This window comes from Tamandua tetradactyla, chromosome 10, assembly GCF_023851605.1.
Source record: "Tamandua tetradactyla isolate mTamTet1 chromosome 10, mTamTet1.pri, whole genome shotgun sequence".
Lineage (NCBI taxonomy): Eukaryota > Metazoa > Chordata > Mammalia > Pilosa > Myrmecophagidae > Tamandua > Tamandua tetradactyla.
The window spans coordinates 56,393,759-56,419,977 of NC_135336.1; the positions used below are offsets into that span (position 1 = coordinate 56,393,759).

At 34.9% G+C, this 26,219-nt stretch overlaps 1 protein-coding gene across 2 annotated transcripts in view; it reads left to right on the forward strand.

Annotated features, from left to right (window-relative positions):
* PROS1 (protein S) overlaps nucleotides 1-20,395 on the forward strand; it is a 123,756-nt gene extending 103,361 nt beyond the window's left edge. For both annotated transcript variants that reach the window (XM_077118654.1, XM_077118653.1), the window contains exons 10-15: nucleotides 2,965-3,154; nucleotides 7,547-7,714; nucleotides 9,000-9,168; nucleotides 14,045-14,193; nucleotides 16,304-16,529; nucleotides 20,156-20,395. In XM_077118654.1, the coding sequence (XP_076974769.1) occupies nucleotides 2,965-3,154; nucleotides 7,547-7,714; nucleotides 9,000-9,168; nucleotides 14,045-14,193; nucleotides 16,304-16,529; nucleotides 20,156-20,316 (1,063 nt within the window). In that variant the 3' untranslated portion in view covers nucleotides 20,317-20,395. The remainder of the gene's footprint in view (nucleotides 1-2,964; nucleotides 3,155-7,546; nucleotides 7,715-8,999; nucleotides 9,169-14,044; nucleotides 14,194-16,303; nucleotides 16,530-20,155) is intronic.
* Nucleotides 20,396-26,219: the final 5,824 nt, after the last annotated feature.

The window sequence follows — 26,219 nt, forward strand, 5'->3', positions numbered from 1 at the left end:
GGGTTGGGCTGCACTTGGGGTGGGGTTTTGGGGTAGGTATGTGCACTGGGGGCTGGTCAGGTGGGGTATCTGGAGCATGAAGAATGGGAGCAGGTGACAGGTTTCAAGTGTATGGGGTGTGGGGTGTGGGGTGAGTCACTAGTCACAGGGCTACGCTGGTTAGGGTAGCATGCCCAAGAAGCATGGCCTGGATTACTTCCTGGTCCTTGGCTCCTCTTTCAATTATTTCCTTTGAATTCTAAAAGTGGAAAGTTTATTCTGTTATGTTTTTTTCTATTCCACTTGAGGGAAATCTGTTACACATTTCAAATGGTACCTCTACCAACTATTACCATGCCTTGCTTCACACTCAATATTGTGGGAGGCATATTCTGTGTCGTATCCCATGCGGTAAGCAGAATTATAAGATAGCCTCCAAGATTCCTGATGTACACACCCTTTGTAATCCTCCTTTCTTGAGTGTGATCTGGATTTACTCAATGACTCATAGTCATTTGAGACTATGAGGGACTGTTACTCTTGTGATTATACCGTTATGTTACATCATATGGCAAAAGGGATTTTTGCACACATATTTAAGATTCTGAGATGTGTTGATTCTGAGTCATGTAGATTATCTTGGATGGAGCTGCATTAATCAGGGAAAGCTCTTAAAAGAGGAACTGGACCCTTCTTGGAGAGAGATTTGAAGTGAGAGAATTTCCTGAAGAAATAAATAGTCATGCTATGAACTACCAATGGAAGGGGCCATCTAGCAAGAAACTGAGTATAGCCTCTAGGATCTGAGAACCATCTACAGCCAATAGCAAGACAGCAGGGACCTCAATTCTACAGCTGCAAGGACCCGGATTGTGCTAACACCAATGAATTTAGAAGATAACCCTTAGTTTTAAATGAAATTGTAGCCCTGACCTACATTATGATCCCAGATTTGTGAGACCTTGACCAGAGAATCCATCGTATTGTGCCCTGACTTCTGAACTACACAACTGTGAGGCAATAAAGGCTGTTATTTTAAGCCACTAAGTTTGCAGTCATTTGTTACACAGCAAGTAGAAAACTCAAACACCCACTGTCTGCTCAAATTTTTAGGATGGGTCTGTTGTGATTTCTGAAGATTCTATTTTATAAGTCCCAGGTAATACTAAAGAAAATCTTCTCATTAGTTAAAGACTCACAATTTATATTCAGGAATCTTCCAGGGGTGCCATGAAAGGAGAAAGTTTAGAATAGCTGTTCCATTAACTACAGCCCTGACAAAGAGACCTTTGTTTTGTTTCATTTTGCCTTGTTTGGGGTTAGGCAGACTACATCAGAAGTACTTTGTATATATAAGTTTTTTTTTTTGTTATGCTGTATGACGGGGTCACATTTCACTATTTTTCCATGTGAGTATCATTTTATTGCAGCACCATTTGTTGAATTTTTGTTTGTTTTTTGGGAAGTGCATGGACTGGGAATCGAACCCTGGTCTCCCGCATAACAGGCAAGAATTCTACCACTGAACTACATTTGTACCCCCTATATAAGGTTTTTGACCCAAATATGTGGGTTGGAAGTTAAAACTATGGTTATTTTCTTTTTGAAAGTTGCTCCTCCCTCTGTTTATGTCTTCAACAGTACTTAATTTGCCAGGGAAATAAAATATGAATATATCCTTTGATTATACTGGTCAGAAAATCATACCCTGCTATATGTCCCTCATTTACTTAGAAGTTTGGAATGCTTTTCTAACCTCATTGTTCTCTAGAGACCTAACTTTGTCATTCTCCTACTATAAGCATCTCATTCCATAACTCCACTGAGAATCATGCCTTTATTTTTACACTAAAGCTCTGGCATTATTTTTGATAAAGGACAAAGTCTACTTAATCTTAGAATTAATAATTTACTTTAGAGTAAAAACTCTGAGAAGGTAGACTAGCATTTTGATGACTTCTACAACAAAGTACAATGATTGCTATATATGTGAGGATAAGGCATGGAATTACTTCTTGCCTTAAGTACTGAAACTTTAACTTAAATTAACCTTTATTTAACTTAACTCAGATGTCTAATACATATACGACTATTTTTTCTCTTCCCTGTTGCTTTTTTCCTAATCAGTTTGATTTGCTGGTCCTTCAGAAATTTTAATGCTCATTCTTATTAAAGTGTTCTAAGGACACTGAATTAACATGTGTTCTTTCTAATCCAGCATACCTAAGATTTTTCCTTCTCAGTAATAGCTATGTATTTTAACAGCCACAGGCATTGTCAGAGCTCAGATACCCCCAAATACATGGCTAGACTATATCCCTTCTGTCAAACTCTCCTCCCATATACTCTGATAGAGTGTTTTATGAAATTAAAGTTTTTGGAAAGTTTTTGAAATCAAGCTAGCAGATATATTTAAAAGATTTTTTTAAACTCTTTTTGTTACTTACCGCATATGAAGGCTTAATTGTGTTTGCAATCATCCATCATATCTCTTGTAGAACTCTGTGTGTGATTCTTTTCTGACATACATGAAATCATAGAGAAGATGTGCTTTTGATGGATAAACCAGTAATGAATGGCAACATCTTTTACCAATCGCTTATGGATACAACAAAAAAAATCATAATATGCAGATTTGTATATATGTATTAATTCCAACATTTGAAAGAGTACCTTCAAAATGTATGCCAATAAAAAGATGAAAAATTACCAAGGTGTCTCTTCACTAGGAAAAAGACTCCAAGAATAGAAAATATAATTTCATTTTAAACACACATGGAGCCAGAAATAATATATCAACATCTTTCTCTTTTATTAATTCCAGGGAATATGCACAAATAATACATCCTTCTCTTTTATTAATTCCAGGAAACAAAATAAATAGTTGACTCAACATATTACTGTTTGCCAGTACAAGGGGAAAAACAATACTATATGTAATCCATATTTCTTGCTATTAAGGATCTCTCTTTGTCCATTGTTTAGATTTTCAGCTGAATTTGATTTCCGGACATATGATTCAGAAGGCATCATACTGTATGCTGAATCTCTTGATCATTCAGCTTGGTTCCTGCTTGCACTTCGCGATGGAAGGATTGAAATTCAGTTTAAGAATGAGGATACAGCCAAAGTCACAACTGGAGGCAAAGTTCTTAATGATGGTCTATGGAATATAGTACGTTTTTCAGGTCTCATAAAGAATCTTCCTGCTTTAATGCCATTTGTATAAAATCACTGAAATTTATTTTTATAGTGATACCAAAACTGAATTGGTTTTGGGTGTATCTGATGTGTAAATTATATTCTGCACACTGTGTTTATATTCTATACACTATAAATCCCTGAAACAGGGATGCCCTCCTTTAGTATATTTAGGATTTCCCATAACTATCATAAGTCATTTTCAGTTATTAGCTTGAAGTACTCTTTACCTTTTCGTTACTATCACTGGGATTACTAGCAGGAATAATAGTTTACCCAAAGGTAGAATTGATCTACCTTTCTATAAAGGAAAATTATCCTTTATAGCCATTGATATTTATAAAATGAAATAAATACGCAGAGTAGCAAACCAAAAATTTAATTTGGTTTTAATTATAAGTATAAAGATAAATGATCTATTTTGTGTAAGCAATATACACAACTTGATAGCAATTAGAGAGATTAGAAATAAGCATTTTCAATTAATTCTCAAAACTAAGCATTTAGTATAATAATGGGGAACATCATTTTAATCAACTGCTTTAAATGGAACTTGTCTTGGAAAAGGGATAACTGATAGTCTATAGTGAGAAGAAGTCTTCTCCAGTAGTCTTTGCGAGTTTCAGCAGAGGATAACTGAAAGATCAGCTTTACCTTACAGAGTGAAATTATTGCACTTTGGTGCCCCAAAGAGATATGCCTATTGGAGTTGACAAGTAGTCTTTGTTGAGAAGCCATGTGGAGTTGTCTCTAAATTATTTCTTTACTTCATTTACCTGCTCATGCATTCATTTACTCAAAGCAATAGACCTATATTGCAAGAGATTTATTTTTTCCTTGCTTTTAGGTTTACTGCTTCACAGTTCTGTGACTGATGTAGCCTGAAATATGTTGCAGTGGAGGGGTGAACAGATCACATTTGGGAACAGATGTGATTTACCACATAGAGGTTTTTGGCAGCCATGGATGTTAGTCTCCTATATCTAAAAGAATAACGTCTGCAAATGTTCAGGTGTAATTGTCAGAGAAATCACTGAAATTCTCTGACTTCTCTGTATGCTTTAATTTGGGCAGACCTTTGGTACTTCATCTTTCCAGAATGAAGAGCTCTAAAATATTGGATGCATAAAGTAATTCCTCTGATGGGCTGAAGAACACAACATTTTTACTGCTAATGTCCTTAAATCATCTGTGTGGTAAAGTCACCTTTTCAGCAAAGATAGCAAACATAGGGAATATTTATCCACAGAGTTTATATAAATTGAAAATATCAATAGTTTCAAGGACAGTTTAGATCAATTTCTAGGTAGTATAATGAATAATAAAGAAGAAAGTGAATGTTTATCTGTGAAGTTAGCATTATCATGGGTAGCAGATATTGTCTGCTAAAGAATTTCTCTTAAATGATTCTGTCAAAGCAGAAATTCTGGTCTAGGTGGAAGGCAGCTGTTCAATTCCACACATTTTGGTCTCCTGTGTTTATGATCCTTGTTAATAAGAAATGATTATTTAGTGGATATGTCCAAATTTAATTAAAAATGATTTTTAAAAAGCTGAATCAATTTTACATTAAAAATAAAGATTTAAGAATTATTTTTCATATTAGTCAAATGCAAATTTTGGTCTGCTGATAAACTAAGTGATGTTTATTTTTCTTAAATTTAATTCTTAATTCAATATCTTAATTATGAATTTTCATGCCCCTGATATAAATAGGATTTTGCCAGCTTTCCATGTCCTTTATTTTTAAAATCTTGGTGTATAATATTTTGCCAGCTTATAAACCTTGATAGTTCATTAAAAATTGTAGTACATCAAGGAAATTTACTTAAACCAGGAATTATTTCAAGTAAATAAATTTTTAAGTAATCATTTAATGACAGTTGTTAATTTAAATTTATGTATAAACTGGAATGTTAACTTGATAGCATTTGTTTCCTTAATTTTAAATTATTTACGAACTTCAAATAAAATGCTTTTAAATATGAGAAATTGAGATTAAAGTGCATATTTAGAAATACTCAGAAAAATAAATCAGCTGTGTAGTTATTAGGTAATTAATATTACTGTAGCTCATGGAAAAAATATTGCTACTTTATAAGCAGTATTTATGATTAATTCTTATATTAGGTTATGCTGTTAATATTTGTGGGAAATCTGTAATTATCATAATTTTATTCATTCAACAAAATATTTTTTGAGCATTCTATGTGATAAGCCCTCTTCTCAGGGATGAGAAAACACGAATGAATAGAATGAAGTCACTGCTGTTATGGAGTTTGCATTCTAGTGTAAGATATAAAAAAATAAATGCATGAACAGATAGATATGACAGATGGTGATTAAAGATATGAAGGAAAATAAAAGCAAGGGAAGATAATGGTGATAATGGTGATTGTATATTTGGAATCAGGAAAGGTATCTCTGATGAGATTAGATCTGAGCAGAAACTTGGGGACATAAGTCATGAGAAGTATATGGGGTGAGGTGGTTCTATAAGTATATAGCTTCAGGGGAGAGAGCATGCCTGGTGTGCTTGAAGAACAGGAAAGTAGATGCAGTGGAATGAGAGATGGGGTGAGGTGTAGAAAATGAGATCAGAAATGTGCCTGGAATAAGACCATGTAGGCCTACGGGGACCATGGTGAGGACTTCAATTTTATAAGTGATGTGGAAAAGGTCTTGGATGGTTTTGAGAAGTGAACAACCTCATTGCATTTCAAGAAGATACTCCTGATCAGGCCCTAATGGTTTTGTGGAGACTAGATAGTAGGAAGTAAGGGTGGAACGAATTATAGGTTTAGGCGACCCTTAACCCAGTGGCTAGATGGTAGCTTTGTTGGTGGAAGTGGTGAGAAGTGGTCAGATTATGGATATATTTTTAAGTCCAAGTCTTCAGTTCAGGGTAGATATAAATTTTTGGATACTCAGAATAAAGAGAGTTTTTAAGGCCATAAATTTGGTTGTGTCAATCAGAAGTTCTAAACTCTATCCTACATCTTGTGCCCCCAGGTTTATAATGCTCCTACTAATCTGTAATGAAATACAACAATGTAAGTTACTTTCACATATACCTAATAGAAATCAATATACTGCTTCATATCAATGATGATATGAAGAAATAAAAAGAAAGTAATTTTAAGAAAATAATATACATTTCAGTATGCAAATGCTCAAGTACAGCTACAATACTGTCAAAAGTTTGTTCCTATATATAGATTAACAAATATGAGAGCTATAAATGAAGATTTATGCTAGGGTATTGTATTGGCACCTCAAATGCTGTAAGTGTGTAAATGGTGTTGCCATCAGTAATGATGACTCCAAATGATGAAAACCTCTTTCTCAGGAAAGATCCACACAAAACAAAGATCAGTCCCTCCTTAGTTTACAAGATTGCTGCATTCTTGAAAAATTCAGTTAATGCTAAAATAGTTCAACAGGTATTTTGTGTTTATGTAAACAGAAGCTTAGACAATTATAAACATGACTAACCCCTACGTGAATAGGTAATGGTGATACACAGAAAGTTTGAAGGATACTGGGTATTTTATTATTTATTGTGAAGTAATATTCATTCTATGTACTGCCAAGTTAAGAATAATCAAAAGAATGAAATACCACATATTGGTTTTATTAAGGATGGAGTGTTGACAAGCTTTAGATCTGTAATTGTTGTGGCTTCTACCACTGATTAGTAAAAAGGAAAATCAGGAAGAACTTGCAGTTTGAGTGCTACAGTTTTATATTATGTAATGGCAACGAGGTTTCAAATTGTCTGTTCAGGAGGATTTTTAATTGTTGTTCACCATCACGTTCAACTTTTTCTTAAAAAAATCCAAACTACTTTCAAAATTATGTATTGAGGTTCCTTATAACTTTAATCACTCAAATTTTGAAATAAAATATAATTTGTGTCTAATGTACAGAATACAAGATGCTGATTTTTCTTGATTTAGATGAAGAACTTAGTAATATTATTGATTTTATGTTTACTATCAGGCAATTACTAAATAAGACACTTAATGTTTCCTAAGAAATTAGTACTAGACACTTCTTAAAATTGTTAATTTAGTAATATATTATAACTGAATGTTTAAATTTAACAGACTAGCAGTCATTTTTAACTCTTAAATATGTTTTATATTTAATTTTTAATTAAGTACTGTCACCTTAAAACACATTTTTATCAGCTTTGTAATAATTTGACATCTCAAATAGCTGGAAACAAATTAATAATTGCATTAAAATAACTCTTTTAGAAATTATTTATTGGAATTATAAGAGGATTTTTCAATCCTGTGTTTCATATGGCACAAAGTGATGTCTGGCTGTGTTTTGGTAATTTTTGTGTCTTTAATTGTAGATCTCTGTGGAAGAATTAGAACATAGTATTAGTATTAAAATAGCTAAAGAGCCCGTGATGAATATAAATAAACCTGGAAGCCTTTTTAAGCCTACAAATGGATTTCTGGAAACCAAAGTATACTTTGCAGGATTACCACGGAAAGTGGAAAATGCACTTATTAAACCGGTAATGATCCAGTCTTAAATCTTTCATCATGGAAGAAATTCCTTTTATGTGTGATATGCTTGAAAGATACGTTTTTCTAAGAGTCAAGAAGAAGTTATTTTGTTGACCATACCAAGTATAACAACTTTAATCGAACATAGTAAATTAATATTGCTGATTCTTGATATTACATTAAGGAAGTAAGAAAATGAGTATAGTGTTATGGAGTACGTTTAAATCACCAGTGTTTATTCATAAAGATGTGGATTTTTAAAGTTATTCAATTTTAATTCATTGTTAACATCATTATAGTTCATATTTAGCCATTAAATATATAAATGCACATATTGAAATAAAATACATATTGTTTTGTGAAAGTCATTCAAACTACTTTCTCAGGTCTATTTAGGACTTAAGTTTGGGAGGTTAAGGTAGATTTCTTTTTTTAATCTTTACTGAGGGTATAACTTTAGCCTGTCATATAAATTGAAGTTAGATATAATGGATGATTTTCTGAATATGATATATGTCTAATAACTGTAGAATGAGCTTTGTGAAGGAAACTAATCACCATCCTTGAAATATTTTAACTTAATACTTAAATCAGTGCTTGCTGATTTAACTTAAATATTTACTGCTCTATATTCATCTTTCACTCACGGGGATTTGCAGTTACTTTAATTTTAAAAGGATTTCTGTGATATGATATAAAACTTGAATTAGTCAACCCATGTAAGAATGACTACATTTGTTCTTTGAAATGATAAATCAAGACACTTTAAAAGCAAAGTAAATTATAGAAAAATTAACTATTTATTAAGTTGCCACTACATATCCTGAATTTGGCTGAGTGCTTTGGTAAAGGCTAAACATGGCAAACACTTTTTGTTCTCAAAGAGGCTTAGCGTTCTTCTTCGGCAAGGCAAAAGCTACACTCTAAATTCAGCTAAATGAAAACAGAAGGCAGCTTAGAGCACAGGGCTATAGTTAGACATTTATATAGAATCTGAGAGCAAAAATGTTTGTGCTGGTTGGCATAGGAGAGGCAGGAGGGGCTTGAGGTGAATGTTCAAAATCATTAGAATCCCAGAGCCCCCTGTGAGGGCATACGTTCATTTCTACTGAAAAATATTGTCCAAATGAAGAAAAATTTTAAAGAAAACATAAATTGTATAAACTATTCTAAATTGTCATAGACGAAAGACTTTCCCTCTAAATGAAGACCTATATTTATAATCAATTGAGGCAATTATCAGTCTGATTTAAGTTTAAAATGCACTCCTTGACCTATATTTTAAATTATTAGATTAACCCTCGGCTAGATGGATGTATAAGAGGCTGGAAATTGATGAATCAAGGAGCTACAGGAGTAAAGGAAATTATTCAAGAAAAACAAAATAAGCATTGCCTCGTTACTGTGGAGAAGGGGTCCTACTATCCTGGTTCTGGAATTGCTCAGTTTAACCTAGATTATAGTAAGTGATTTCCCTTTTTCTCTCTCTTTTTTCTTTAGTGACTGCATTTATTCTTTGACACATGAATTCCTTCAGTGATGTAATGATTCCTTCAGTGAACTTTATTGAGTACTAGAAGCCAGGCATATATTAGACGTTCTCTTACTGTTTTATATTTTTAATGAAATTTCCAAATAAAATGAAAAAAATAAAGGCAGTTGAATATGCTATGCTATTACTTATACTATTAAAGTTTATTGGCACAAGCCTGATTAATCTTGGGTGACAATTGACCAATTTAAAGTTGGCTGATTTGTCAACTGTATTGAGTCTACTGTTGAGCCCATAAAAGAGATTCATTTTCATTTCTTGCATTTTCACTTATTTCTTATAGTTTCTACCTTTCTGTTGATATTTCCCATTTGTTTATACATGTGGTACACCTTTACCACTGCAGCTTTTAACATATTAATAATAGTTACTTAAGATTCTCTGATAGTTCCAACATCTGGGCCAGCTCTGGGTCTGATCTTGTTGATTGCTTTGTCTCTTGACTGTGTGTTGTTTTCCCTTGCTTCTTTGTGTATTACAGTTAACTTTCAGTCTAGAAGTGGACATCTTATATATGACTGTAGGGAGACTAAGGTAAATAATATTCATGTCTGGAACTGAGCATACCTCTTCTTTAACTAGGTCTTTAGTGCACAGGACCAAATCAAACTAGTCAGGAGTTGAGCTGCTTGGGTTTTGTTGTTTCCATATATGTGTAATTAGCTAAACTTTACAGTGGAACACAGACCTTGAAACTACTAAGAATGCCCAATACTTTTGACTCCAACTTCAAGGAATCAGGATCCAACTACAAAGCTAAAGAGAAGATTACCTTAATTTCTGATACCAACTGCAAGTTGGGGTTTCCCAAAATGGGGTATTGCCAATGCAGGAAGCTCATACAAGCTTTGCTGTCCAGAGATTTTACTAGAGTTTCATTAGATAGGTATGATTGATTGATTGCTCAAGTTTGAAGTCTCCAACTCCTTCCCTTCTCTTTGGTTGGGTTGATGACACATGGTATAGCCTGAGGAGCCCAACATAAGTCAACTCATTAGCATAAACCATCAAGTGTGGTCTGAGGGCCCACCATGACTTCATAGGGTAAACCATCTGGTGTGTTCCAAGGGGCCTATCACAAATAACAAAGGCACTCCTGTCAAGTGGGAAATTCCAAGGTTTAGAGGTAACCTCTCTGGAGCTGGGGACAAAGGCCAGACTTCTCAGTGCAAGGTGAAATTCTTTTCTATGTACCATGATTATCCTTGGCCCACCAAAGTCTTCACATTCCTTCAAGGTTACCTTGTGCTTGGGCTGGGGACTGATTTGCCACAAATTTTTTCTTAAAAGCTCTTCTATCCTCAGCTTTAGGTATTCTCTGACTGTGCCTTTAAGAAGTGTCTCTCTATGTCCTTGGCCTCGTCAGCATAGTGTTATTGTTACTTGACATTTACTAGCATGGTAGAGGATCCTGGGGGTATGGATCATTCTGGACATTCTAGCGTTTTGGTGTATTTTCAGTATTCCTGTCCATAAACCACAACCTCAGCAGTAGGAGAGATGTCTAATGGTGAGGACTCAGGACTTTGTCATGCTCTTCCTCATTAGAGGGTTTTTTCCTTCTTGTTTCCTTACTTTAGTCTGTAGGTGCAATGGGTCTTTGCCTATATCTTAATAATGACAGTGTTTATTGCCTTTCCCCAGTGCCTTGAAAGGCTTTTGTTCCATAGAGGATATTTAGGACAATCTGGGTGGAATTTCGTGTCTTTCTTACAGTTGGTGTTACTCCCCTCCCCCAGGCCTGTGCTAGCAGGGAGGCTTTCTCATGTCTCTTCCTCTCTTCTCAATTTTTTTCTTGAGTTCCCGTGAAGTTCGTGAAGAAGAGCCTGATAATGAGTTCATATTTCCCTTGTGTCTGCAGTTCATAGCCCCCACTTGGGCTTTAGCAAGTTTTAAGAAATTTTACCTAAATTCTTCTTATCATATGTATTGCATTTGGTGTCTGTACGAGGTAGCAAATGCTCTCATTCTTTCTCTTCTTAGAGACAAAAAACCTGTCTATTTTTAGGTTTCCAGTTAGTTGATTGCTCTGAAATGTTTTCCAGCTCAGTTCAAGAAAAGTTGTGATTATGTAGATAATTTGGCTTGAGTTGTTATTGTGAGGTTAGGGTAGTGCTCTTTCCAGTTTCTATATTCTAAGCAGAGCAAAAAGCCTAACAGATTGACTCCAGTTTTGTATCTTTACAAATAATACTTCAGTGAATGTTTTTGGACATACATCTTCATACTCTTATGTGATTAATTCTGTAGGATAGAAACAGATTATTTGTATTGAAGGTTATAGCGATATATAATTCTTTTAGATTCCATCAGATTCTCTTCTGTAGGTGTTTTATCAATTTATACTTCTACAAATAGAATGATTATTATGCTCGGAATTTGTTTCTGATCTGATAGCAGAAAAACTAAATTTCTAACCTAATTTATATTGAAATTGGATATCTTCCCAAATATTTATTAGCTATTTGTTATACTTGTATATTTTATTTTATTGGATTTTTTGCCTTTTGCTTTTTGAGGAGTTGACTATTTATACTACTGATACTTTGTATTATACATTAAGTTTAGTATTAATCCAAATATCTCTGTTTTAAGAATAAAATAGATTTTGAATGTGTTCATTTGTAACCTAAAAAAGTATCTTAATTAAAATTTTAAGGAAGAATATCATACTAATGTCTTCTATTTTCCTAACAGATATTACTATGGTATCTTTAACTTGTGCTTTGTTCTGCATAAAAAGAATTTGTTTTTCTTAATGCCTTAAATGAATTGATGACTGAATATAGGAAAAAAAACTTCAAACCCATATATTTCAAAAGAAAAAATTCAGGAAAAGGAAAAGTATATATTGTACCTGAAAAATTTATTTCATAAGTAATTCATAGAAAACTTGCTGATGACCTGCTTAATTAAAATTTAGGGGGTACAATGGTGGTTCAGTGGTTTTTCACCTGCCATGCAGGAGACCTGGATTTGATTCCTGGTCCATGTACTGCCCCCAAAACAAAAAAACAAATGATCAAAACAAACAAAGAACAAACACAAATTCAACAAGTGGTGCTTCAATAGTGGGATACTCACATGGAAAAATAATGAAATGTGACCCCACCATACAGTGTACACAGAAAAATTTTAATTTAATGTTAGATTATTAACTATACATTTTCATGTTTATTTTATATTGAGTTTGTTATTACCTGGTAATAAATTTTCTTATTTCAAAATGATTATATATATATATATTTATATTTATATATTTTTTTGGGTGGAGTTAAAACATTATATTAAATGATGTTATAGCTTAGTTGTGGCTCGATGAGAGAGCACCTTGTCAAAGGGAAATTATTTTTGCATTCACATTTACTCTTTCAATGGCTCCAAGTAATATTCAGTGCAGTTACTTCATATTAAATTAGGAAGGCTTTATTCATATGATGAAATAATATTTTTAGGAATCCAGTTACTTTGGAATCACATTAATTCAATAAAAATTTATTGAATGATTACTGTGGGAAACAAAGTGATAGGAGAGACATATACCTCCTAGATCTTGCACTAGGTAAACAATTAACCTAGCATTACAGTTTGCTTAATCTGCCTGAATGCAATATACCAGAAATGGGTTGGCTTTTACAATGAAGATTTATTAGCTTACAAATTTACAGTTCTAAGGCTGTGAAAATATCACAATTAAGGCATCAGCAGGATGAAACCTTCTCTGAAGACAGGCTGCTGGCATCTGGGGCTCCTGTCAGATAGTAAGGCACATGGCCGGCATCTGCTGGTCCTTCATTCCTGGGTTTATTGCTTTCTGCTTCTGGTTCCAGTGGCTTCCTCTCTGTGTCCTGTTGGTCTTCTTTTAGGGTCTCTGGGGCTTTTCCTCTAAGCACTCTCTAAATTTCTCTTGGGCTCTTTGGTCTTTTTTTTTAAGTCCTCTTATAAAGGACTGGGAGAGAATTAAGACTGACTTTGAATTGGATGAGTCACATCTCAATTGAAAGAACCTAACCAAAGGGTCCCACCCACAGCAGGTCTGCACCCATAGCAATGGATTAAAAGAACATGACCTTTTCTGGGATAGGTAACAACATCAAGCCTAGTAATTAAAAAGGATGTTGAGTATTTTGATAAAAGAATTCTGTATATTATGCTTGATGGTTCTGCAAACCTACAGCTTCTCTAATGAAAAAAGAGAGAATCACAGAACAAGAGATCCTATTTTAATTTCAAAGTTAATCCCTGACTTCAGAGTATTTCTCTATGATAAAACTATCCAACTCCCTGATGTATATATCTGTATAATTATCCTTCCCACTTGCTCTAGTCTGACCTCTTTATAGATGAAGAGTGTTCACGGTGGCAACTATACCCAACTTTTCCCCAGGCATATTCCAATAAATAGATTGAAGAACTTTCTGCTAAATGTCTACTTTAACTTATGACCATTCTGAGATTTGAACATTTGTGAATATACAAAGTAGAAAGAAGAGTATTAGGAAACAAACAGGGGCGTATAATAATCCTAAACATGGCCATCCATAATTCTTTTCTAGTATGAAGAAAGGAAGGCTGAAATTCCATTTGTGTGTTTCTTGCTTGTGTTAACAAACAAACAAAACTTTTGTTTTGGTTTCTCTACGTTATGTAGATCATTGTGAAAGGAGAACTAAAATTTTTAGTATTACACAAAGATGGCTTTGAGTACTAGCCAGATTATAACAATTCCTTTTGGTGCATTTTAGTGTTACATTGATGCTGCTTCTGTTTTCATTGTTTTAAACAGATAACATTTCCAATTCTGAGAGTTGGCACATAAATGTGACCTTGAATATCCGTCCATCTGCTGGCAGTGGTGTTATGTTTGCCTTGGTTTCTGGTAGCACAGTGCCCCTTGCCTTGTCCTTGGTGGACTCTGTCTCTGAAAAATTTCAGGTAATTGTGCTCTAAACCTTTTTTGAACCTTTTTTTTCCCCCCACCTGTAACATGGATAAAATAGTACTATTTACTTCAAAGGGCTATTTTGAAGGTTAAATGTAATAACTGATGTCAAGTGTTTGGCAGAATCTCCAGTACCTTGTTAAGAAGTCATAAAATTCATCATTGTTATTATTTTTTGACTGGCTTATTTCCAAAGTCTGAACCGAGAAGTAAGGGGAATTGGGAGGGGGAGATTGAAGTGCACACTGCATATAGCTAAAATGAGACAGACTCACATGCAGGGTCCTTGGAGCCTTCACAGACTATAGAGAGACCTGCCCTTATGCTCTATCTTGGATATTAACCTTTACTGACAAAATAGAAGTGAATATGACTGCACTTCACTCCCAGATTTTCAGTGTTTAATTATAATGTTTTGTGCTTTTTTGCCCTCTTAACCTTTTTTCCCATGAGTAGAAGGGGGAAGATAAGAGAAAACTAAAACCAATCCACCTGGCTTCTTACTGGCAACTCTGATTCTGATTTGACATTAGGAGGAAGAATAGGAAAAATTGTTAGATCTATGGAGACATAAAAATTATCAGAGAATCTATATTATTCATATTTTATTAGGTACTAATAGTTCTGTGTCCATATGTCATCCACAATGGATTCCAACAAGTTACAAGAAGCTTCTGCTTGTGCCAAGGTTGGCTGTGATGCTGTCCACAGTTTTCAGAGACATATAATTAAAAAGCCCTTGTAGTAATAAAAAAGTGGTGTTGTTTGCAACTTAAAGGGTAATTGTGGGAATTTCTGATGACTGGGTATTAACCATAAGAAACCTACACACATCCAGATTAGTTTTTTAAAATCTCCAAACTATTTACAAACACTTACTACATTTGGATTGCAGCTTTTTCTGTTCTTGTTTTGGTTAAACAAAATAGAATTCCCATCTTCAATAGTACATTCATATATTCATGCATTGGAGGATATTAATGCATGTCATGCCTTTGATATTTATTTTATCTTTTCTGCATTTGTCTCCATGATTCTTTTTTTGAAACATTAGATTTTCTTCCAAGATACATGACAATATTTCAAAGCATTATTTCTCTACATCACTGATGATTCTGGGATATTTTCTCAGCTGGCCATTATTGCAGGTTTTTATTGAGCTCAACGATAAAGACTTGTACAGTAAAGATTTCCTCAAATAAACCTTTATTTGTAGAAGTATAGATTTTTCAATTAACATAGGTATCTTGGATTCCTAAGTAAACACTTCAAATTATCATTCTGCTGTAAGGAAAGCATCACAAGGAGGGGGCTAGCAACATCCATCTCCTTAGTTTTGATTTATTTTCTATATTTTACTTGCTATATGTCCTTCATGTTGATCAACCTCAACAAGTTGAATGTCAAGTGTATTAGCAGTTTGAAAGGTTCGGTAAAATGAATACATTTTCTTCTTTTTTTTTTTTGCTTGGGCAGGCGCTGGGAATTGGGTCTCTGGCATGGTAGGCAAACCACTGTGGCCTGCCCCATTTTCTTTTTTGAGAACCTTCTGGTAAATACTCTGACAGTTAATGTTAGGAATCCTGGTTTTCTCTCACACAGCCTTTTCACTCACTTGGTTCCAAGTCTACAGTATTGCTTTTGTGCACAAACAAACATTTCAGTTGCTGCTGGCCTGTGCTTACTAAGCGACTTTAAATTATCTGAGCCTTTTCCCCAACAGTCATAGTTCAGCTCCTTCCTTTTTCATCTGTAAGTTTTCAAGTTAGGAAGGATTATTAATATAAACTTAAAAAGGTTCACAAGAAAGGAAATCTTGCTTAAGAACCTACTTTAAGTTCCCAATGTTGGTAAAACAACCCTGTTGGCTTATTGAATTTACAGAACCCAGTATGAATTTTATTTTAGTAAAATCTGGAGTTTGTAAAATTAATCTATTTATACAACTATTACTATTATCAATAAGTACTTTTTTTATTTAAACTTGGAGGCTCTATCACATTTTTTTTCTCTTTGAAATTCAGGTTTTTAACCTCCCTCAAAAGTTACTCTGCAGTGATATGAGTACTATCATTTATACTGGGTCTTTGCTTTCTTCCTCAGGATATCCTGGTATCTATTGGAAATAGAATTGTAGCTCGGATAGAGGCCATAAATTTGTGTTCTAGTCAACATTCCCATCTGGAATTCAGAATCAACAAAAACAATATGGAGCTGCTGACTCCATTTAAAAACGGTGTCATCCAGTCTAAAGAACTTCAAAGACAACTTGTCATCTTGGACAGAGCAATGAAGGGAACATTAGACACCTACCTGGGGGGCATTCCAGGTACTGCTTGCTTTGTCTTCATTTTTAACATGGATATTTCAGTCAAACTGATATTAATTTCAATATAGAATTTTAATACAAAGGCATCAGAAGAGAAGACAAAATTCCAGTATCCATTATTCTTTTCCTGAGGGCTTGTATTGACATTTTTATGGTTTGTTTCTGTTTGCTTTTTAAAATGATGAGTCAAAACGGAACATATTTTGCTGCATTAGGCTAGCCTAGCCATAAAGGATTTATTGTTTTATTCATCCTCACAATAATCTTGTGAGTTCAATATTCATTCTTCATTTTATCCATCATTCATCCAATGTATCTTACGAACATATGTGCCAAGAACTGAGACACAGTAATAAACAAATATTACATGGTTCCTGCTGTTAGGCCCTTACAATCTAGTGGGAGAATCAGATATTAAAAACTAATGAAGAAAATATCAAAATAATTAAAATTGTGTTCACTTTTATGAAGTAAAAATTGCTTTTAGAACCTGAAAATGGGGACTAGATCTAGTCTGTGAGGGCCAGGAAAGATCTGTCTGAAGAAGAAACTGAGATATAAATGGGATATTTGAAAGATGAAATAAATTTAACCTCATCTTGGTGATGAGAACAAGGAATTAAGGTTAGTATGCAATTAAAATGGTCAATGTGTGGGCAAAGGGGGAAGGTGCTGACATTTGATGAATGCATAGAAGATCAACATGACTAAAGCATAGTGAGTGAGAAAGATGGAAGTACAGGGTGAGGCTGTGAACTGGGTGGGTGGATTAGGGGGATTGTAGATGTGGTTCACCATTTGAATTTTATTACGTGAACCGTGGCAATCATTAAAGTTTCAGACAAAGAAGTGATGTATCAATAGTGCGATCTGAAAAGTCTATCCTGCATGCTGGGTGGACATGGGTAGGTGGAAGGCAAAAGTGCATGTAGCTGAGATGAGTGACAAGACTGTGGAAGTAGTCCAGATGAAGAAACAGTGACAATAACAGCAGCAACAATAGCTACAACTACCACTGATAACTTAACCAAAAGACTCAGCACTGCTCAGAGTGCTTCAAAACTATCAGCTCATTTAATTTTCATAATAATCCAGTTGGATGGGTGCTATTATTATCCCCATTTTTCAGATGAAGTTGAAATGTTTAGTCTAGTATGATGACAGTGAAGGTGCTGTATGGTGAATAGATGGGACAAGTTGAGAAATAAAATCAATAGGATTTAATGGCTGAAAGGCAGATAAAAGGATGACTCTGAGGTTTTTGGGATGAGCAGTTAGGTGGGTGGAGATTCCAATAACCATGATGAGGAAAACTGGAAGAAAAGCAGGCTCATCTTTGACTTATTTTGGAAAATATATTTTTGGCATCAGCATTTTACTTTAAATGATAAAAATTTGATGCAGTAAGTTCTTTAAAAGAATTTTCAAATGTATTCTCCAGGGGAGAATTCTGATTTCATTCTCTGGACATCTGGAACCTTCATTATATCACTTTACTAATCAGTATCTTAATTTTCCCAATATGAAAATGTTATCTGAATTATTAATCTCCACTGCTCTGTGTTTTGGAGGAGTAGAAGTAAATAAGCTCTAGTAGTTATATAGATATGTATATCTTTGTGTGTGTTTATATAAAATATATATATTCATAATATGACATAATATAATCTATATTGCATAATAATTAACCATTAGCCAGATAGATAATTATTAAGAAGTATAATGAGTTAAGAATGAATGAATTATAAATCCACTTACTACCTTATTCACAGTTTAGTTAAATGCAATTTTTTAGGAAAGAAATCAAAGACTGAAAGAGTTCAAAAGAAGTAGAATGATCAGGATTTCAGTAGTTCCAGGACTTTGCAACAGTGTTGAGATCTAACTTCAGGCAAGATGTGTTAAGTTAAAGAGTGAGGAAAAATTGAGGAGAACTGAAAATTGAGATACTGAGGGTGTAAACTATGGGGTAAGTAAGATATTAGTTGACATTAATTGCTATAGGAAGGAGGAATGATAAAATTGCATACTAAAAATAAAATCAGGGGAATTGATGATTCTGAGGACTTTCATAATAGTGGCATAATTTATGATTCTTAGCCATACATTGAAATGTTTTCTTAAAAGATGCTATGAGCCCACAGAAATGTGTGGACTTTATTCACAAGTTAGATGTGGGAACTTTACATTTTTATTATTTTGTATAGGATATTGATGAAGGGGAAGGGCTGAACTTAATTTAATTTTTGGTAATTAAAAATCATGGAGAGGAGATGCCAAAAAAAAAGATGAAGCAAGTAGAGAGACAGATGTTTTTAAGATGAACCGTGGTTTTTAAGAATCCAAGGGTATTACCTAAGTATTAAGTTTTATTAGAGAATGAAAATGTGGAAAGGGCCAAAATGATCTAAAATGATCAGTGAAGAGTTATTAAAATTATCATTTTTTTAGAATACCAAATGCTTTCGTTTCCTTGGCTGCTCAAGCAAATACCATGCATAGGGATGCCATAAACAATGGGAATTTATTAGCTCATGGTTTTGAGGCTTAGAGGTCTAAATTAAGGCATCATTAAGGTGATGCTTTCTCCCTGAAGACAGGTATTCTGAGGCTGGCTGCCTCCTTAGCTTATCACATGGCAAGGCACAGGGTGGCGTCTCCTGGTATCACCTGTCATTTCTGTATTCTGTTGATGTCCAGTTCCTGGCTTTCTGTGACTTTCTTTCTCTACATCTGAATTTCATTCTACTTATGCAGGACTCCAGTAATAGAATTAAGACTCATCTTGACTGAGTTGGTCACATGTTCACTGAAGTAACCTTATGAAAAGGTTCTACTTACAGTGGGTTCACACCTACAGGAATGGATTAAAAATTTGCTTTTCTGGGCTACATACAGGTTCAAACGACCATACTCCACCATCTGAATCACAAAAAGGCATGTTTCTTCTACATGCAAAGTAATTCATTCCATCACAACAGCCCAAAAGCCTTAAGTTATTTTAGTAAAAATGCTAAGTACAAAATCTCATCAAAATTGGCTATGGGTGCGGTCTGTCATGGGATGCGATTCCCCTGTCTGTGGATGTGAAAACTAGACAACCAGTTGTGACCAAATATTACACAAAAGTGAATTCTGTATCGTGAGCTGCTGTTGTATGCTCAACAAGGAAACAGTTCTTTGAAAAATACAGAAATCTGATTTTATTCCAGCAATAATAAATGAGGCATATTTATCATGATATTTAAAAAGATTTTATTGAAAAACAGATTTAACAATACTTAAACTGTTCAAATTTAAGGAGAAAATAATAAAGTAGAAGATCACAAATGAATACACTTTTTCTATTCTTCTTTTAGGGTGTTTGCATATCTTAACTTTGGATGAAAGTGATTGTATTTATGAAACCAGAGGAACTTATGATATGCTGAATTCAGTATCAAGCACAACACCTTATACATAAGAGTCACTAAATATATATATATTTATTGAATAGAGTTACATTATTATATTTCTGTTAGGGTTAGAAGTTGATTGGAAATGGGAAATCTGAATGACTCCACTAATTATAAGCAAATAAAATGCTAAAAGCCTTGGGCTAATAATTTCATATTCTGTTCTTGCAGATGTTCCATTCAATGCCATCCCAGTGAATGCCTTTTATAATGGCTGCATGGAAGTGAATATTAATGGCGTACAGCTGGACCTGGATGAAGCTGTTTCTAAACATAATGATATTAGAGCTCACTCATGTCCGTCAGTTTTGACAAAAAAAAACAGTTATTAAAGCGTTTTTTCTTTGCTATCTTTTCCCTATGGGTAATTGTACTTTGTTTCAATAAATAGTTGAAAGGTTTTACTTGTGACATGTAGACCTTGATTATTTTGCAATACTTTGACCTTTCTGCGATTTACAAAGGTACTTTTTCAAGGAAAAAACTCTGTTGTGATATAAACCATATTTAAAAAATCCTGAGGGTGCAAGGGTAGTTCAGTAGAATTCTAACCTGCCATGTGGGAGACCTGGGTACAATTCCTGGCCCATGTACTTCCGAAAAAAAAAAAAATCAACAAATGATGCTGCAATAGTGGGATAGTCACATGTAAAAAGAATGAAATGTCACCCCCACCATACAGCATACAAAAAAAAAAAATCCTTTTCTCTGTTGTTGTCTACAGATTAAATTATACACCTAAAACTTTTTAAATTTAAACTGTTGGCTACAAATAATCTTGCTTTACTTTTTATATTTACAAAGGTGAAATTTAATTTTTTCTTCATGACTAGTGTTTAAATATCTATTTTTCTCATAAGGCCAGAAAGTAAACCCAGGCAAAGCTGTATATGACTAAATGTTAATGATCCTAGCAAATACGATGTGTCTTTTGTTTGTTTTCAATTTTTTCCCTAATGAAGGCAGAAGAGGCAGTGGTCTATTGTGTATGCATTGACTGGAAAGCCGTAAAACTTTATGCCACAGCAACTCCTCAAGTGGCTTGAACTTCCTCCTAGCTAACAGAAAGAAATTTGAGCGAGTAAATTTACTGAGTTAGAAAACAGGTGGGAAATGTTCTAGAGAGCAGCACACAAATCTTTTGGGTTGATAAAATTTGATTCTATGAGAATGAGACAGTAGATTGTCTTGGGATGGGTATGGAAACCTGTAATACTGTGATAACTACATTTCTCAAATTTGGCTGAGTAAACACCACAAGCTCTAGATTAAATTAGAAGAGACAGAATTTACTGATGGAAATGGAAATGAACAATGTGGGAGACGGTATCCATAGTTTTACTTGAACCCAAACATATCCAATTATCAGGATGGATGATGCAAATTATTCCCATGTTCTGTGGGTGATGTACTTCAGTTACTGGCTGTTGAGTATTATTTTGGGATAAAAAATATACAGCAAGGATAAATACTGAGAAGAAATATAAAAAAGGGAGGAAAAAAGAGAAGAGGGAAAATAAATCTTCATTTTCATGTGGAAATGGGGCAAAGTTCTAATTCTCATTTAATTATGCTCAGATATAGGGTTCAATTCCACATTTCAGTCAGAATTAGAAACTTGTCACGCAGGATGTTTATAGAGGCACCAGAGGCTCATTTATAAATCTCATCTAATTACCTTTACAGTGTGTTTATGTGAAATGATAAGAAAGATTTGAAAGCAAATTCAGGGAAAGATTTGACAAAACATAAGAAAGAATGAGGGAAAAGAAGGAAAGGAAGCAAAGCATACAAAAAGATACTGGGTGATGAGAGCAGGGTAGGGATCAAGAAAAAAAGTAGTGAAAGAAATGAAATAATTTCCCTGTAAACACTCAAAGAAATAAGCATAAATGAAGTAGAGAGAGATATTAAAAAGAAAGGCTGAAAGGGGAAATAAGAAATGGTTAAGAAAGAAGGAAGAGACATACAGAGAGGAAGACAGACCAGAGCAGCATATATGAAAGAGGAGGCAAAAATAGAGAAAAGGAAGGTAAGTCAGGCATATATAAAGGACAAAAAGATGGAACAAATAGCATAGGGAGAAGGGAGAGAGTGCCAGAAAAAAAAAAATAGGAAAAGAAAGAAAGATGCGGAAGAGAAATTAAAAGAGTAATGCGTCAGAAAAAAGAAAGCAGGGGCAAGGGGAAAAGAAAGGAAGAGATGGTGAGGGGAAAGACAGAAACAGAGATGGGGAGGCAGGAAGGAAGAGGGAGAGAGTGCTCAGCTAGTTCATCCAAGGTGAGGATGGCAACCCTAAGACGTGGTGTATAGATGGTGTTTCATGCCTTTGAGGTGAAGCTATTGACTGAATGACTACTAGAACATACACTCTAGTAGGTTCATGTAGACACGAAAGACCACTAGGAGGTCTAGTGTCCCTGACCTTTGCAATCATCAAGGAGCCCATCGTTGGAGAGGACAGGGATGCTGACCTTGTAGCCTTCTGCCAGGGATGTGTGGAAGAGCTTGCTATCTACTTACTTTTCTGGTGTTTTTCTGTCCTGTTCCTGAATTCTTTGGGGCTTAGCCAGTTTATACCAAAGGGAGTTGTGGATGATTTTATCTGGGGAAATGTTGAGGAGGGAGTGCTCTCCTGAACATGGTGAAATTGACTCTGGACTCAGCACTGCTAGAACTTTCAAACCCACAGCCAAACAAGGAGACTGGCATACTCACTACGGTTGGCACACTAACAGTGATCTAGAAATACAAATGTGTAACTCCTGGGATGGTTGGAGAGAACATCCAGCAGTAAGCCAAAATGACTAGGTTGTGAAGTCCACTGAGTTAGGGAGGTTGCTGTAACTATTCCATTCAATAAAGAAAGATTCTTGCTTGAATTGCATTCTTTGATGGATCAATCACTTATTAAAGTCATGCTTTAACTTATCCTCCTCAATATCTGCTCAATCCCACCTTTGAAGTGTTCTCTCAATTTAAACATTCCCATGACTTTAAAAAGCCTAAGGATACCTAAAATAATCTCTCCAGAAATTTTGGAAATTGTTTTTTTTTTTTTTTTGCCTGCATCATCCAATTTTACCAGACTATGTCCATAGCTCCAAACTTTGTGTCCTTGAAAAGATTTGACATATGCATACCCAACTACAATTAGATTAAATATTTTTTTCTCTTGTGCCAAGCCACTTTGAGATAGACTGTCACATACTCTGGTAAGTGTATTTTCCCCTTTGTTGTTTACAATAGCCTCTGGAAAAATCTATGAACCTAGGGATCTGTAGTCTTATAGCACAAACTACTTTTCCACTCATCAGCCCTGTGTGTAGAAGCCTTTGGCTACTTGACAACTATAGGCATTGTGGTGTACACTCTTCCCAGTGATGGATTATCTGCCCCAGAGAAGAACAATCTGTGGTAAGTTTGGGGGGCATATCTTTATTGGAAGACTTTGAGAAGACTTTTTATTATTCCTGTCCCCCAGGATGAGCTTCCTACGATATGCAATGAAGGAAGAAAAATCAGTAAAATCACTTGTCTCAAATCTCCCACCTGCTTTATAATGATAATAATCCCCTAATTCGATGCTTTTAAATACATAGAATCTGAAGACCTACTACAGGCAAAAACTTTTGAGGCATCGAGAAGGCAAAGATAAAAACATCTACTCAATCACTAGTTGTGGAGTACATGCAATGTGCTAGACACTTTTCAGGGCACTTGAGCTACATGAGTAAATAAAGCAAACAGAAATATTTGCAGCTATCAACAAATAAAATCATAGAGATGGAAGGAGACTTAGAGGTTCGCAAATGCAAAAGCGTCCTCTTTTGGGCTCTTATCATATCATGTCTTGATAGATGGTAATTTAAATCAGCTTTTATCATAGTATCAGGCTGACAGATTCTAGACCAGGTTTTACTGTTAATGTTCAATAAAAAATTATGAGGGGGGGGTAGAATTCTCACCAGCCATGCAGGAGACCTGAGTTCAATACCTAATCCATGCACTTCCCAAAAAACAAACAAGCAAAACAAATAAAACAAATAAAAAGTCAACAAATGGTGCTGCAATAATGGAATACTCACGTGGAAAAGTAATGAAATGTGATCCTGTCATACAGCAAACAAAAACAAAATTATGAGGATCTGGAATGTAGACACCTAGGCCATAGGTCTAGAAGCTATCACTGAGAAGTGAACTTGCAGACTCTTTGCAAACACCTTCAGTGTTGCAGAGTTCACTATTTCCCAAAGTCAGTCAATTTCCTCTTTGTTCATTGTGGCAGTTTGACAGCTTCAAGAAGCAGATGCAAAGAGGACAGATAGATTTATTGGGAGAAACACCTCTGAAGGAAAAGGAGGAAGGAACAGGAACAGTCAGACAGCATCTTCAGATAGCCATACATGTCTGACACTTATGAGAGTAGGAAGAAGGTTTGGGTAGGAATTGTAGTGAAGTTCTGAGAAAGCTTCAGCTAGGTCAATGGAGAGTTCTTAAACAAAGGTTGTCTTAGAAAGGACTTAAAAAAAAAAAAAGCATCAGACAGGAATGGCCTGGCTTTAGTATTCTCCTATGCTCAACCATTGACTAGGAAGTAGTGAATGTAGATCCGAAGAGTTAACAATTGGACTGTCGGCCAACTATGCTCCCTGCAGCAGGTTCTTTTGAAGAATGTCCAAGAACACTTCCATACCTACTACAGTCAGCTCTGACTATTAGAAAGCCTTTCTTTATATTCAACCCAAATCAGGCTCTCCATACTTGAGAGTATACTTTAGAGCATTACTAAATGCTCTTCTATTTCTGACAGCAAACAAATGAGTTAAAACTTCACTGGTTGCAAATAACAAAAACTCAAACCAGCTTAAGCAAAAAGAAGTTTGGAAAGGATGTTTGTGGTAGTCAGGTTCAGGTGTCAACTTGGCCAGGTGAAGGTGTCTAGTTCTATTGCTGAGGACATGAGGCAATGGCATGTGAACCTCTTCTGCTGCTGATTACATCTGCAGTTGGCTAGGAGGTGTGCCTGCTGCAATGAATGATGTTTGATTTAATTGGCTGGTGCTTAAATGACAGAGCTCAATGTACACAGCCCAAGCAGCTCAACATATCTCATCTCAGCACTCACAGTTAAGCCCCAGGCCTTTGGATTGCAGAAATGAATCACCCTGAGGAAAGTTGTTGGAACCCAGAGGCCTAGAGAGAAGGTCAGCAGAGATCTTCCTGTGCCTTCACACATAAGAAAGAACCTCATTTGAAAGTTAGCTGCCTTTCCTCTGAAGAACTAAACATTAACTAAATAAATCCTTTTATTGAAAGCCAATCTGTCTCTGGTGTGTTGCATTCCAGCAGCTAGCAAACTAGAACAATGTTCGAATAACTTACGAAATTCAAAATTCGTAAGAATATACCTGGGTCTTAGGTTGCTACAGTGAGCTAAGGAACTTCCATTTCTTTATTACTTATCCCTATGTCTCTCTGTGCAACTACATTTATTTAAAAGTTTTTTTTTATTGTATAGTATAACATATATACAAAGCAAAGAAACAAAAAAGCAATCAATTAGTTTTTTTCTTTTTTTTGTGAAAATTAACATATATACAAAAAAGCTACAAATTTCAAAGCACAGTACCACAATGAGTTGTAGAACATAGTTCAGACTTTGACAAGGGTTGCAATTTCACATTTTTAGGTTTTTACTTCTAGCTACTCTGAAAAACTGGAGACTAAAAGAGATATCAATTAAATGATTCAGCATTCGTATTCATTTGCTAAGTCCTATCTTCTATGTATAATACCACCATCACCTTTGATCTTTCCATAACTCTTTTTAGGGGTGTTTGGGCTATGGAAATTCTAAATTTGTGATATTGGAAGGGTCTGTCAGTAATATGGGGTAGGGAGATGGAACAATCTGATGTTCTGGAGAGGCTGAGCTAGGTTTCAGGATTTATCTGGACCAGGGACACATCTGGAGATTGTAGTTTTCTGGAAAGTCACTCTAGTGTCTGGAACCCCTGTGGAATCTTATTGCCCTAGGTGTTCCTTAGGATTGGCTGGAATGGTCCTGGTTGGGGGCTGGCAGGTTATGATAGGTAGCAAGGTCTACCTGAAACGCTGGCCTAATCATTACTGCAAGGACAATTCATGATTGGTTAATAAACCATAAGATTGGTCTATTAAATCATCAGCATGTTAATTGCATCCATGCTGATTATATCTATAGTCAGCCAAG